This window comes from Rhinatrema bivittatum, chromosome 2 (assembly GCF_901001135.1).
Source record: "Rhinatrema bivittatum chromosome 2, aRhiBiv1.1, whole genome shotgun sequence".
Classification (NCBI taxonomy): Eukaryota; Metazoa; Chordata; class Amphibia; order Gymnophiona; family Rhinatrematidae; genus Rhinatrema; species Rhinatrema bivittatum.
Window position 1 is genome coordinate 548261596 of NC_042616.1, and position 16154 is coordinate 548277749.

At 45.4% G+C, this 16154-nt stretch overlaps 2 protein-coding genes across 2 annotated transcripts in view; one reads left to right on the forward strand and one right to left on the reverse strand.

Annotated features, from left to right (window-relative positions):
* LCMT2 (leucine carboxyl methyltransferase 2) overlaps positions 1-9063 on the reverse strand; it is a 106109-nt gene extending 97046 nt beyond the window's left edge. Inside the window, exons 1-4 of the mRNA XM_029590891.1 lie at positions 8917-9063; positions 8319-8443; positions 7858-7939; positions 92-281 (exon numbers count right to left, since the gene is read on the reverse strand). Of these exons, the coding sequence (XP_029446751.1) occupies positions 92-281; positions 7858-7939; positions 8319-8443; positions 8917-9033 (514 nt within the window). The 5' untranslated portion in view covers positions 9034-9063. The remainder of the gene's footprint in view (positions 1-91; positions 282-7857; positions 7940-8318; positions 8444-8916) is intronic.
* Positions 9044-16154, forward strand: part of CBLN2 (cerebellin 2 precursor) — an 87992-nt gene continuing 80881 nt past the window's right edge. Inside the window, exon 1 of the mRNA XM_029590893.1 lies at positions 9044-9153. The gene's annotated coding sequence lies outside the window, so the exon portion shown is untranslated. The remainder of the gene's footprint in view (positions 9154-16154) is intronic.

Here is a 16154-nt window from a genome sequence, read left to right on the forward strand (position 1 = left end):
CCAGTTTGCAGTCCACGAAAGGATTAACTAATGTCCTTAGTTAATCTATACCCCATTAAATCCCAATATCTATTTTCTGTTACTACTTTACCAATATTTAGGCACTTTACTCCTTTGGTGATGGCCACGAGCTCCGCCAACTCATCCGTTCCCTTAATCATCGAGGCCTTTCGGCGAACCACTTCAGGAAAGTCCACTTCATATACAATAGTGTTGTCCAGATAACCACCAGCCTTCAGACGGAAATACAATGAATCGAAACCAGCCCCTAAAGAGAGAATCTGCAGGAAAGGAAAATTACATAAGAACATAAGAAAATGCCATACTGGGTCAGACCAAGGGTCCATCAAGCCCAGCATCCTGTTTCCAACAGTTGCCAATCCAGGCCATAAGAACCTGGAAGTACCCAAAAACTAATTGGTTCTTACCTGCTTACTTTCATTCCTGTAGTATCACAGATCAGTCCAGGCTCCTGGGTTGTGCCTCCCTTCCAGCAGATGGAAACAGAGAAAGTTTTGCTGACACTGCCACATAACCTGGGGTGCCACCTGCATTCCCTCAGTATTGACCTGTACCCAAGTCAAGATAGTAATGAGCATAACTTCAAGAAAACATAAATACTTTCCTCGAACGAGCAGTAGGAAGTGGAACCTTTACCACGTGAGGAATTAAACAAAACCTGTGCCATTCTTCAGACTAATAACAATAACAGATCGAGCTGACTCTCCAATTCTCCCTTATCAGGTCGTATACACTTGTGCAATACCTCTGTTCCTTACGTACACATGATACAAAACCAGAGGAACTCGGCAAATTATACTGCCAAAAATTAATTGTATATTCAATTTTATTTAAACAGTTTCAAATATTTATATTACATAAGTTCCACTATGTGCTACAAGAACTCCCAAATTAAGACCATCATAAACATATTTCACCTTACACACATACCATTCATACCACTCATACCACACATCACAGTTAAACTCACTAAAATCAATGCCCCCTATATACTAACAACCTGTATCTCTTATGCCTCACATCTGATATTAACATAGACATAAACCAAGATATAATTATAATGATTTCATTACAGCATATTGTAACTGGTAACAAGTACCTACAAAAAAAATGTTATAACTTATAATATCATGTCAACAGTATAATAATATAACTTCCATATAATGGTATGACTCCCAACGAGATACTCGTTTCACCCGTACTGCTGGGCTTCTTCAGGGAAAATTGATGGCTTCCACAAATTATATATTCATACTGGCATCTCCATGATACAGTTATCTTCATATCCATGCATCAGTTAGAGGACTCTGTTGTCATTGATGCTTGCATATTAAAAATGACATGCGCACCTAGCACTGGACTCTATAACCCAAAACATAAAATTCAATAACAATTCAAATAAATATCATCTATACATCACGGGTATACACACCCTGTGTACCATCACCAAAAATCAAATAGTATATATTATATTATATATATTATTATATAATATATATTATAATATATAATATATTCAATACAGGTTGTGAAGGTCCAAAACCATGAAATTTGATGTATGATATCCTGTTATGAGATGATCCCGTGTATTTCAAAAATGGTAAAACCATGAAGTCATGGTCTGAAAAGGGATAAGCTTCACACCAGATATGGAGGATAAAATCATCAATAAAGTTGTCTTGAGAAAACTCCAACATATTATTTAGTGTGGGGTAAATTGAATTGTGGAAAGGATAACTGGTTGGTACTATTTGATTTTTGGTGATGGTACACAGGGTGTGTATACCCGTGATGTATAGATGATATTTATTTGAACTGGTATTGAATTTTATGTTTTGGGTTATAGAGTCCAGTGCTAGGTGCGCATGCCATTTTTAATATGCAAGCATCAATGACAACAGAGTCCTCTAACTGATGCATGGATATGAAGATAACTGTATCATGGAGATGCCAGTATGAATATATAATTTGTGGAAGCCATCAATTTTCCCTGAAGAAGCCCAGCAGTACGGGCGAAACGAGTATCTCGTTGGGAGTCATACCATTATATGGAAGTTATATTATTATACTGTTGACATGATATTATAAGTTCTAAAAAATTTTTGTAGGTATTTGTTACCAGTTACAATATGCTGTAATGAAATCATTATAATTATATCTTGGTTTATGTCTATGTTAATATCAGATGTGAGGCATAAGAGATACAGGTTGTTAGTATATAGGGGGCATTGATTTTAGTGAGTTTAACTGTGATGTGTGGTATGAGTGGTATGAATGGTATGTGTGTAAGGTGAAATATGTTTATGATGGTCTTAATTTGGGAGTTCTTGTAGCACATAGTGGAACTTATGTAATATAAATATTTGAAACTGTTTAAATAAAATTGAATATACAATTAATTTTTGGCAGTATAATTTGCCGAGTTCCTCTGGTTTTGTATCATGTGTCCAATTCTCCCCACATCAACTGGGTGGGACTCTGGACTGATCTGTGGTACTACAGGAAAGAAAATTAGCAGGTAAGAACCAATTTTCCTTTCCCTGTATGTACCCAGATCAGTCCAGACTCCTGGGATGTACCCAAGCTTCCCTAAACAGAATGGGACTGCGAGAGTCCCACTTGAAGTACACTTTCACCAAAGCCCATGACCTCCACAGCCTGGACATCAAACGATAATGTCTGGCGAAAGTGTGCAATGACTTCCAAGTAGCTTCCCTATAAATCTCTTGTGGCGATACTTGCTGACATTCGGCCCAAGATGCCGCCTGAGATCGAGTAGCGTGAGCCTTCAAACCCTCAGAGATAGGACGGCCCTGACAGATGTACGCTGAACCTATTGCTTCTTTCAACCACCAAGCTATGGTGGACTTTGAAGCCTTATGAAACTTTTTTGCACTTCATAGCACAAAAAGAGGATCCAATAGCTGAAAGCTATTAGTGATTTTGAGATACCGTAACAAGTCTCACTTTACATCCAAGAGCCACAACTCTCTCGTGTGACGCACTGCCGCATCCAGGCTTGAGAAGGCCAGAAGCTCTACCGTCTTTTCAACTGAAAAGATGATACCAACTTCGGAAGAAAGGCACAAACCATACGCAAAGAGACTCTAGAATCCATAATTCTCAGAAAAGGATCCCTAGATGACAGAGCCTGTGGTTCTAAAATCCTTCTAGTGGAACAAATTACCACCAAAAAACAATTTTTAAAGGTAAGATCTTTCATAGTTGCCCTTCTAAGTGGCTCTAACGGAGCCTCACACATCTCCTTGAGGACCAAATTAAGGCTCCAGGGGAGACAACTTCCACACCGGAGGTCACAAATGCTTCGCGCCCCCCCCCCCCCCCCCCCCAAAGAAAATGCACATCTGGATGTGCAGCTAGGGCTGCTCCCTGCACCTTGTCTCTAAGACAGCCCAACTCCACCACCTGGACCTCTGAGGGAATTAAAGACCAAACCCTTCACCAACCCTCATTGTAAGAAGGTCAAAACGTGCACCATAGATGCTCGAGTAGGTTCAACCCCCTGATCTGCGCACCAAGCCTCAAAAACCTTCCACACCCTCACATAGACTAAGGATGTTGAAGTCTTCCTAGCTTGCAGCAGAATGGAAATGACATCATCGGGATACCCTTTCCACCTTAAACGCTTCCTCTCAAAAGCCAAACTGCGAGACAGAAGCGAGCCGCCTGATCTGAAAATATAGGACCTTGGTGCAAAAGGCTTGGAAGATGGGTGAGACGCAGCGGCCCGTCCACCGCTACCCTGATCAAATCTGCAAACCATGGCTGCCAAGGCCACTCCAGTGCCACTAGAATCACTTCTCCCAGCTGAATCTCTATTCACTGCAACACTCTGCCCACCAGCGGCCACGGCCAAATTACATACAGGAGAACCCCTTGCAGCCATGGGAGCACTAAGGCATCGACCCCTTCCGCTCCGCGTTCTCTTCTGCGACTGAAGAAACGCGGAGCCTTAGCATTCCTTTGAGTTGCCATCAAGTCCATGTGAGACATGCCCCATTTGAAATGGATAAGCTGCATTGCTTCCTCCACAATTCCCACTCCCCGGGATCCAGCTGTCAACGACTGAGAAAATCTGCTTGCACACTGTCTATCCCAGCTCTGTGAGAAGCCACCAATAAATCCAGATGTTGCTCTGCCCAGCGTATTAATTCCTGGACCTCCTGAGCCACTGCTCGACTCTTGTACCACCCTGTCGGTTGATGTAAGCCACAATCTTCACATTGTCCGACAAAATCCTTATCAGCCGCTCGCGTAAGAGAGATAGAAAGGCACGCAACACGAACCACGCCACTCTTGTCTCCAAGCGATTGATAGACCACGACACCTCTTCTGCCGACCACCGGTCCTGTGCTGACCAAGTCTGGAATACAGCTCCCCATCCGGAGAGACTGGCATTGGTGGTGGCTACTATCCAATTCGGAACCTCCAAGTCTACACCCCGACCTAAGTGTTCCCATCAAGCCACCATGAGAAACTGGACCTGGCTAGCTCCGTAAGAGGCAGCGGCAAATGAAACTGTTCTGACAACGGATTCTACCGGGAAAGCAATGCCCTCTGCAGATGGCTCATCTGAGCAAATACCCAAGGAACCAATTCTAATGTCGAAGCCATGGAACCGAGAACCTGCAGGTAATCCCAAACCCTGGGAACAGCTCTCTCCAACAAGCTGCGAACTTGCCTCTGCAGTCTGCAAATACGTTCCCTGGTGAGAAACACTTTCCCGATCCTGGTATTGAAACTCCAACACCTGAGTATGGGGTAAGATGTCTTGACAGATTCACTATACAACCCAGGGATCTTAACTGCTGCAGAACCAACGCCACCGATTGACTGCAAAGAACCTCTGACTTTGCTCGAATAAGTCAATCGTCCAGGGGTGAACTAGAATGCCCTCCTTCCTGACAGCCACTGCCACCATGACCATCACCCTTACTGAAGGTCAACAGAGTAGTCACCAACCCGAATAGAAGGGCGCAAAATTGAAAATATGTCCCAAGAATCATGAACCTCAGGAATCTCTGATGATCTGGCTGGATCGCTAAGTGTAATTACACTTCGATCAAATCTAGAGAGGCCAAGAACTCTCCTTTGCATACCTCTGCAATGACCGAGTGCAGGGTCTCCATCCGAAAATGAGGAACTTTGAGAACAACGTTCACCTTTTTAAAAATCCAAAATCTTTGGGACCACAAAATAAATGGAATACCTCCTTGTCCCCTGTTCCTCTACAGGGACGGGAACAATGGCTCCCAATATTTGTAAGCGGTGCCCTCCTTCCTGACAGCCACCCGCCTTTTGTTTATGGAAGCGCAAGAAGAGACCATGATTAAGTCCTTTAGCAAGCGAGCAAATTGGTCAGTGGTGACCCTGGCCCACTCCTCATAGAAAAGAGTCAACCGACTCCCTATGACCAGTACAGAGGAGTGGATTGGCCTCTATTCATTGGGCGGATTTGGATCCAGTTGCCCCCTGGCTGAAATCATCTCTGTTCTGCTTTCAGCCTTGAAAGGACTTGTTTCAGAACCTCTGCCTCCCAGTACCTTGTCTCTAGGCTCCTCCCGAAGTCCTATTCTGCTGAAACCGCCGATTCACCCTAAAGTGGGGTCGCATAGAAAAGGACCCTTTTCCGCCCTTCGGTTTATCTTTCGGCAACCTATGCCCTTTATTCTCTCCCAGATGCTTTTCGAGCTCCTCTATGTCCTCTCCGAAAAGCAGTTTCCCTGTAAAAGGGAGCGCCCCTAACTGAGACTTAGACCAAACGTTTGCCAACCAAAGAAGCTGCCTGGCTGAGACCACTGACAACATAGTCCTGGAGGACATTCTGATGAGGTCATAACACACATCTGCTCCATAGGCCACCATGGCTTTCAGCCGCTTGGCCTGTTTTGTCTCTGCTGCTGACATCGCTTTGTCAGCCTGCAGCTGCTGTATTCAGCGCAGACCAGCACGAAGCATAAAACTACTGCAAACCGCAGCACAAATGCCCAGAGCAGACACGTCAAAGATCTTTTTGAGATGGATTTCTAACTTCCTGTCCTGCATATCTTTAAGCACTGCAGATCCGGCAACTGGAATGGTTGTTTTCTTCATAACTGCCAACACAGAGGCATCCACCTTTGGCAGCCTCAACAATTCAAGCATGTCCTCTGGTAACGGCTATAATTTATCCATTGCTCTACCAACCTTCAAACCGGTCTCTGGAGTATCCCACTCCCTAACCACAAATTTCTTCACTGATTTATAGAAAGGGAAGGTTTCTGCTGGACCTATTAAGCCATCCATGACTGGGTCCACCTCTTCCTGAATAGATTCTTCTCGCAGAACCTCAATTCCCAGCTCCTTAAGGACACAGAGAATAAGGAGCCCCTTCAACAATCGGGCTTGACCCCGCCCCTCGTCCAGATCTTGCTCCTCCGGAGAAGAATCTGCCTCAGGAGGGTCCTCGACTGGAGGCTCCACGTCCTCCAAATCTCCCAAGGTCTTGTCTGCAGCATCTGAATGTGCAGTCTTATCCAGGACTCACCGAGCCCTGGTTGTACCACTGATCCGCAAAATTTTGGACCTCTTTCTAAGCCGCAGACCCTGCAAACCCTCTTGCCTGGAAAAATGCCACCCCGCAACCTTCCTGGCAAGATACGCCTTATGCATCAAAAGAACAACATTGGAAGAAAAAAACTGCAGGATCATCAGGATCCTCCCCCAGAAGGTCCTCATTTTCCCCCGACAGAGGCTCATAGGCCTCCGATCAGCTGGGGACAGCAGTAGGAGATCCCCCTCCCTGCAGCTTCAGAGGCAGCCGCGAGGGAAGCCAAAATGGACGCCGTTCCCGCACTAACCAGGAAGGGACTGCTGCCAAGCAGGCATCACCCGCAAGCCCTGCGGACTCCCAATGCCTCCCCGACCTTTTTGGGGAGTGTTCCCGAACTGCCCTCTCCCCCAGAGAGGCAGCAGGAACAAACGCTGGTTCAGAACAGAAGTGCGCATCGCTGCATGTGGAGCACCAGCTGCCACGTGATATAGCGCCTGTCGGCTCGATCGCATGACCCGACAGCTGCTCAGAGGGCGCCGAAGAAGAAAAAAAGGAGTGAGAGCCATCGCAGCCTTGCTCCTGTCATCTGCTTCTTGGTTGAGCGACACAAAAAAAAGAAAAAAGAAAACCTCCCCCTTTTTTTTTTTTTTTTTTTTTAAACTTTAAAACTTTAAAAATTTAAGGGCACTTCCCTGAAGATGGACAGCAGGTCCCAGACATCCTCCTGGAAGTGAGGGAACTGGCCCCACCAGTTATCTATCCCAGTGGAGATAAAATGAGCCAAATAAGGGTCCCCAACCCCCTGCTCATCCACCTCAGGACCAGAAGGGCTGGTCCCATCAGGACCTGCCAATCTTCTGGGAGTAAATCTTTTTTTTTTTTTACTATTATACTTATAACTAATTTACAGACTGCAGGATTTGCACCTCTACCATCTACTGGAGATAGAGAAATACTGGGAGACTGCAGGTGGCACATCAGGTTATGTGGCAGTGTCAGCAAAACTTTATCTGACTCCATCTGCTAGAAGGGAGGCAAAACCCAAGAGTCTGGATTGGTCTGGGTACATCAGGGAATGTTACTAACCTAATATCACCAAGTGAATAATAACTCAGACCAAGAAAAATGTAATCCACTGAACCATCAATACCTACCGTGCCTTCATCAGGACAGCACCTATTGCCACTTCCTAAGATAGCATAGAAACGTGGCACATATTGCCCTCCCCTAAACATGAGCACAGGCCCAGAATGACTTTGCTTCGATTATCCCTTGATGCTCACCTGTCTCTTATTGTAAGTCTGAGTCTGTAACAGAAACTGTCTTATGCAGTGATCCACAGCCTTTGCCCGAATATAATAACCCCTGAGAAGATAATGGACATACTATTAAAGACTGAGCATGAATCATCAAGTCTATGAATATTGCTCACTTGAACTTGCATGACAATCTTTTAGGAGAGCTAAATTGTCTCTATGGATGTAAACAGCGAATGAGTTAGAAGATGTAGGGATAATAAGTGAAAAGAAAAGCATAGGAATAAGGTGAGAGGAAGAAGTTGGTATTCTCTCTTAAGAATGGAGGTCAGAGGATGTTGAAATGGCATGGAACTCAAAGGAGCCCTCCTCTAGAGAAAGCTGGTGAGTCACAATGAGCAACAAGAATCGGGCAAGATGAGGATGTGGATGAAATGCTTGAAAAAGTACTATATACTGGATATTTTGGTGTTATGAGAAGTACAAACCAATTAATCAGAGGTGCTCTTCTGCTTCTCTTAGCCACAAAGTACTGGAGGAATTCATCTTTGAAGTAGCCCAGAGATGCCATGGAGCATTTACTGACTATGCTACTGTCATTGGTACCCTGGACCTGAACATAATGAGAAACCAAGAAAAAATATATATTAAGACAATCCATCTCTTCTACGGCAAGTTTCCCCATCCTCTTTTTTTTTTTAATTAAATGTACTTTCTTCTTTTCTTTACACTTTTTTTCTGATTTTCTATGTCATCTCTACGGTTTGTGGGTTTTCTCTGTGATATACATAGAAGAAGAACTCCTGATAATCGGAGGAACGTTAGTGTAGCAACACTGACCCCAGACAACAGGATCCCTGCTTGGCTCCAAACCCATTATCACTGCCTACATAGCAGAGTTCTGAAAAAAAAAAACCAGGGACTGTGCGGCATTTGAACGCAAGGGAGCGCAGGAACTTTTCGGACGGGAGCTGAATACAAAGAATAGGAGGCTTAAAGCGTGGATAGGGGGAATGCAGGACCCGCGCAACTCGCTCTCTGCCTGTCCCGCGCCTCTCGTGACGTCACCCCGTCCCTGCCTCTCACCGCTGCTGCCCGCTGCTGCTGCCGCCGCTGGCGGCTCCTGCGCTCCATCCCGCCATTCTCCTCTGAGCGACCGCAGCCTGTTGGCACGGTAGAAGCCGGGCGCGCTGCCGCCGCCATCTTGTGGGTGGCGGAACCGTGCCCACACGATCCTACGCAGGCGCAAAGAACCCGGAAAGCGGAAGGAAAGCTGATCTGTGATTCTGTGTGCTATTGTGGTGCATGCTAGATCCATGGAAGGTATCAGGGTCTGCTCGGCGTGAACTTTATTTTTAGCCTGACCATTATACTGAGCATTTTAAGCAAGTGGAGAGAGAGAGAACTAGATGGGATAGTTTTCGGTCTTACTGTTATTGAAGTCTTCCAATCTGACCTTACAAATGCCAGTGCTGCACTTTTCCCGTTCTTACACTTAAAATGTAAATTCATTTTTTTAAAGTTTTAAATTGTTGTAATTGTCAATGGCAGCTATAGGCTAGCCATTGGCGTGTTTACAAATCAATAAAAAGGCTCTGGTGCGCAGTCATCGTGGCGGTACGTTTTCTCCCCTTAACCGTGCCACGACGAAGGTGCCTTTCTAGCTATCCCAGGCCATGCATGTTTGCAGGGGTGGAAAATGTGCAGGTATCAGCTTGCCCGAGTACCTAAAAATTTGATGCCTGGTGTTTCGCCCTAGTTTGGGCCCAGGAGTTGCTGTTGCAATGGGCCTAAGTTGCAGGGGCGCCACCCTTTTTGGGGTGGGTTTAAGCAATCCAAAATAATAAAAACAAGTTTCCAAACATGACAACACAATTAGAAAAGAAAACAGACAAAAACTGAAAAACAAAATAGGCAAAACAAGAAAAAGAACAAAAAAGCAACAAAAGTCCAAAAAAAATAACAAAAATAAGGTTACTAGGAAGGTGAAATTAGTACTTTCTTTGAGTCCAGTTAGACCAGTCCAGTTGTATGGTTTATGCTCACCTAACAGCAGACCGAGACCAACAGATTTACTGATCTCATCATTTCATATACATTCTCAGCCTTCCTATATTATCTGTAACAAGCCATGAACAACTTCATGTAACTACTTGTAACTATCGTTAGCTATTTATTTACCTGTCATTGCTCTTCCCTCTTCGCCCAGTTATAGCCACCCTTGTTACATGTAACTGCTTTTCCGCACCATAGTTCTAGTTTAAGTGTTTTTTATTATGCACTCCTGTTTTATGTGAACCAGCATGATGTGACTGCTGTCTCGAATGCCGGTATATAAAAAACCTAAATAAATAAAAATAAAATAAAATAAAATTCAAACCAATCAACATTATTTATATGGAATATGGCTATTCCAAATAGCCTTCCAACCCTCAAACCTACCCCCCCCTCCTCATACCCACCCCAACCTCACAACAAAAGAGAAACGTCACAATCCCTATTAACCTCTAGACATGTCTGCGTACCTCAATAAGCCCCACCCTGCCCCCCATGTACAGACTCCCCCCCCCCTGTAAATAATTAGAGATGCCTACCTCCCTATCAGGCCGATACAGTACAGTGCGTGTTTTCGACGCACTAGCTTTACCCCTTATACAGTAAGGGGCATGCATGCTTGCAGGGGTGCGTTTTCGACGCACTAGCTTTACCCCTTATACAGTAAGGCAGAGCTTTCCAAAGTGTGTGTTGGGACACATTAGTGTGTCGCCTGTAGTGTGGAGGTGTGTCGCCCGGTCCACAGGGCCGGCGGAAGCAGGGAACTATAGCAGGAAGATCGGCGGGCAGTGGTGGAGCTTACATCACCACGGCCCGAAGAAAAGGGTCACGTTCACTCCTCCTCCTTCCTGCCTGTGCAGCCCTGGAAGAAAAACGTTGCCGGAGCCGCGTGGGCAGGAAGGAGGAGGAGCATCTGCTGCGTACAGAAGAAGAGCAGCATTAATGGGCCATTGCGGATCCCACGTCGCGACGGCCCGAGAAGAGGAGGAAACCCGATAGCAGGGCTGTTGCGGATCCCACGTCGCGGCAGCCCGAGAAGAGGAGGAAACCCGATAGCAGGGCCGCTGCAGATCCCATGTCACGGCCAGGGAAGATCAGGGCCTCTGAAGAGCCCATCCTTCGGCAACCCGTGCAGAGGGACAGCATGTGCCAGTGAGAGCCTGTGCTTGAGCAAGAGAGCATGTAGGAGTGAGAGAGCCTGTGTGTGTGAGAGTGAGACAGCATGTGCACGAGAGAGACAGTATGTATGTATGTATGAGAGAGAGGCATGTGAGAGTGAGAGCTGTGGATGTGTGAGATTGCATGTGAGTGAGAGCCTGTGTGTGTGAGAATGTGTGAGATAGCGTGTGAGAATGAGAACCTGATTATGTGTTTGAGGGAAGACAGATGGAGAGAAAAGAAATAGAAAAAAAGACCCTGTAAAAGGAATTGGCAAAAAAACAAGAAAGGAAAGCTGGAAAAAAAAAGCCTGTGACCAACCGATTAGAAAACTAAGATCAGACAGCAAAGGTAAAAAAAAAAATTACTTTTAGTGATTGGCACATGTAATCTTTGGGAATGTGCAAGAGTAGCACTTTCTCTATGCCGATCTCACAATGTACGAGATCAGCATGGAGGAAGTGGAAGCCTGCAAATATTTATTATGAGATAGGTTGTGTTGTGAAACATTTTATTTATGTATATATTTAAGGAAACATACATAAATTGTTGAAATACATTTTGTTCGTTTAACCTTTAACTTCTGGTTTGCTGGTAGACTGAATTACTGTGTCACGAAATTATGTTTGTCTAAAAAGTGTGTCACCAACATGAAAAGTTTGGAAAGCTCTGCAGTAAGGGGTAATAGTGCGTCGAAAACGCGCGTCCAACCCCCCCGAAACTAATAGCGCCTGCAACATGCAAATGCATGTTGATAGCCCTATTAGCTGTTCCCGCGAGATCCAGAAAGCCAAATGTGCAGCGAAGCCGCACATCTTACTTTCAAAAATTAAAGCCTGCCAGTGCCTGGGAAGTGTACAGAAAAGCAGAAAAAACTGCTTTTCTGTACACCCTCCGACTTAATATCATAGCGATATTAAGTCGGAGGCCCCAAAATTTAAAAAAAATTAAAAATTAAAAAAAATAAATAAAATTGGCCCGCGGGTCGGAAGACGGAAGCTCAATTATGCCGGCGTCTGTTTTCCGAACCTGTGGCTGTCAGCGAGTTTGAGAACCGACGTTGGCAAAATTGAGCGTCGGCTGTCAAACTCGCTGACAGCCGCCGCTCCTGTCAAAAAAGAGGCACTAGGGTTGCGCTAGTGTCCCTAGTGCCTCTTTTTTACCGCGGGCCCTCATTTGCATACTAAATTACGCGCAAAGGAGAGCGGGTGCTCGCCTCGGAGCGCCGGCTCTCCCGCGGGTTTTACTGTATCGGCCTGTATGTAACCATAGTTATCGACCTACTGAGGTGTTGAATCAAATCACCCCCTTAAGCCATTTGAATCAACTCCATTTCAATACTCATCACTGCCAAAAGGTAATTGTACTAACTGTTGACTTCCAAAATATAATTGTACTAACTGTTGAGCTGTTTAAATCAATTCCATCTCAATGTTCACCACTGCTAAAATGTAATTGTACTAACTGCTGATCTGCTGAAAGGTAATTATACTGTCGATTCTCATAACGTAATTGTATTAACTATTGATTTGCCTCCTCCATGTAAAATAGTAAGACATGCTCGTCCTACTATCTCTCCATGCCAACATGTAAACCGATGTGATGTACCCCAACGAATGTCGGTATACAAAAGCAAATAAATAAATAAATATTTACTTCCCTGTACGTACCTGGATCAGTCCAGACTCCTGGGTTTTGCCTCCCCTCCAGCAGATGGAGACGGAGAAGTTTGAACGGATTCAAACTCTGTCTCCAGCAGATGGTGGAGGTGCAAATCCCTTCAGTCTGAATTAGCTAGTATTAGTTTAAAGCTTAGATTGGTTCTAAGACTTAGATTGTTTTTGAGGACTTAGTTTAGTTTTTAAGACTTAGAAGGTTTAAGGAAAACAAATAAATAAAAAGGAGCTGAGATCCTTTAAGCCTCCCAGGGGGTTATCAGGTCCTGGTGGGACTATCTCCCCTGGTAATAGAGGCTGAGGAGTGGAGGGTTGAGTACCCAGTAACCTGCCCTCCGCAGCAATTGAGGGCGATACCGGGGAGCCCGGTTCACTCACTCTCAGGGAGAGGGGGGGGCAGAGCTTGTGTTTAAAAAAAAAAATCCCCTCCCCGCCGCTGCTTTTCAGACCCCCCGATAACCACCGAGCTCCCGTTCTAAATTTAACCCAATTTTCATGCCACGTGGTGCGGCCTGCTTGGTGTGTGTGGGAGAGCACACGCGCGCGGCTCTCAAGAGCTGGTATTTGCTCTGACTGCCTCTCCGGAGGGGAGGGCGGTGATTGAATTTTCCTGCAGCGGCGGTTCCCAAGTGCACCTAGAGCCTGGGAGGCGCGATAATTTGCATCAGCCCTCAGACCCGTTCCTGCTTAGCGCGAGAACGGAAGCCATTTTGCAAACATTCAGGGCACAAGAGCAAGCAGCTTTGGGGGAGGGGAATTCCCCACCATCTCTTTCGCCGCGGCCTGGGGCCTCCGGTAGGGGGTGATTCGCAGGCTGATCAGGAGCACTCGTCAGAGGATGGCCCTGTGGGAGCCGCGGATGATTCCTCTTCATCATTCTCCTCAGAATTTGTTTTGCTGCTCCACAAGGCCTTTAAGGCCTAGAAAGCAGCCAGAAGGCATGGTAGCAGGGTCCCTCGTTCAACTCCAGCGCCCTCGGTTGGGGGCAAGGACGCCATCTCGACCCATAAGCGTCCCAAGTCCCTACTGGGGAAGGGATCCTCAAAGTCCAAATGCCCTCAGGTCTATTTCTTGTCAAGCAGACAGTTCGTCTTTGGAGCATTCGGATGGAAAGGAGACCCATCCGCAGGATCCTCAGGGATCTGATGCGATCAGGATAGCCAGCTCCAGTCTACCAAGCAAGCTGGCACGCCAATGGTTGAATGTGATGACCCAAAGGATTCCGGAAGGATAAATTGGGGCCACTCATCCCAGCTATTCTGGAGGAATTGCGGATTAAGGTCCCTCAGGAGGATTCATGGCTGGGCACTGTGGGTCCGGTGATGGTCGGACTCAGGGGTCCAGCTCGGTCTTTCCCCTTCCATATGTCAGTTACTGACCTATTATTTCGCAAATGGGACACTCCAGACTTGGGATTGAAAGTCAGCCGAGCTATGGACAAATTGTACCCGCCACCAGAGGAAGCTCTGGACCTCCTCAAGGTGCCCAAGGTGGATGCGGCAGTCTCCGCAGTGACAAAAAAGACCACCATCCCGGTGACAGAAGCCACAGCCCTTAAGGATTTGCAGGATCACAAATTAGAGTTACAGCTTAAAAAGATTTTTGAAGTCTCGGCTCTCGGGGTCCGTGCCACCATGTGCAGCAGTTTTGCACTGAGAGCCAGCCTTCACTGGGTGCAGTACTTACAATCGGCAGCATCCCTTTCCAATGCAGAAGCTGTTCAAGCCGGTCGGTTGGAGACCGTGCGCTTACAGTGCAGATGCACTTTATGATCTCCTTCGTACTTTGGGCAGGACTATGGTTTCGGCTGTCTCAGCCTGCAGACTCCTCTGGCTCAGGAACTGGTCCCAATTCAGATCCCTGAGGCACTCCACTGTCCACTCCCTTCCACTGAGAAAATTGCCCATTTAATCCTACTCTCTGTTTCCTGTCTTTTAGCCAGTTTGCAATCCACGAAAGGACATCACCACCTATCCCATGACTTTTTACTTTTCCTAGAAGCCTCTCATGAGGAACTTTGTCAAACGCCTTCTGAAAATCCAAGTATACTATATCTACCAGTTCACCTTTATCCACATGTTTATTAACTCCTTCAAAAAAGTGAAGCAGATTTGTGAGGCAAGACTTGCCCTGGGTAAAGCCATGCTGACTTTGTTCCATTAAACCATGTCTTTCTATATGTTCTGTGATTTTGATGTTTAGAACACTTTCCACTATTTTTCCTGGCACTGAAGTCAGGCTAACCGGTCTGTAGTTTCCCGGATCGCCCCTGGAGCCCTTTTTAAATATTGGGGTTACATTTGCTATCCTCCAGTCTTCAGGTACAATGGATGATTTTAATGACAAGTTACAAATTTTTACTAATAGGTCTGAAATTTCATTTTTTAGTTCCTTCAGAACTCTGGGGTGTATACCATCCGGTCCAGGTGATTTACTACTCTTCAGTTTGTCAATCAGGCCTACCACATCTTCTAGGTTCACCGTGATTTGATTCAGTCGATCTGAATCATTACCCATGAAAACCTTCTCCATTACAGGTACCTCCCCAACATCCTCTTCAGTAAACACCGAAGCAAAGAAATCATTTAATCTTTCCGTGATGGCCTTATCTCTCTAAGTGCCCCTTTAACCCCTCAATCATCTAATGGTCCAACTGACTCCCTCATAGGCTTTCTGCTTCGGATATATTTAAAAAAGTTTTTACTGTGAGTTTTTGCCTCTACAGCCAACTTCTTTTCAAATTCTCTCTTAGCCTGTCTTATCAATGTCTTACATTTTACTTGCCAACTTTTATGCACTATCCTATTTTCTTCTGTTGGATCCTTCTTCCAATTTTTGAATGAAGATCTTATGGCTAAAATAGCTTCTTTCACCTCCCCTTTTAACCATGCCGGTAATCGTTTTGCCTTCTTTCCACCTTTCTTAATGTGTGGAATACATCTGGATTTTTCTTCTAGAATGGTATTTTTTAACAATGACCATGCCTTTTGCACACTTACTTTTGTAGCTGCTCCTTTCAGTTTTTTTCTAACAATTTTTCTCATTTTATCAAAGTTTCCCTTTTGAAAGTTTAGCAGGAGAGCCGTGGATTTGCATACTGTTCCTCTTCCAGTCATTAATTCAAATTTGATCATATTATGATCACTATTGCCAAGCGGCCCCACCACCGTTACCTCTCTCACCAAATCCTGTGCTCCACTGAGAATTAGATCTAAAATTGCTCCCTCTCTCGTCGGTTCCTGAACGTATTGCTCCATAAAGCTATCATTTATTCCATCCAGGAACGTTATATCTCTGGCGTGTCCTGATGATACATTTACCCAGTCAATATTGGGGTAATTGAAGTATCCCATTCTTACCGCACTACCAATTTGGTTAGCTTCCCTAATTTCTCTTAGCATTTCACTGTCCGTCTCACCATCTTGACCAGGTGGA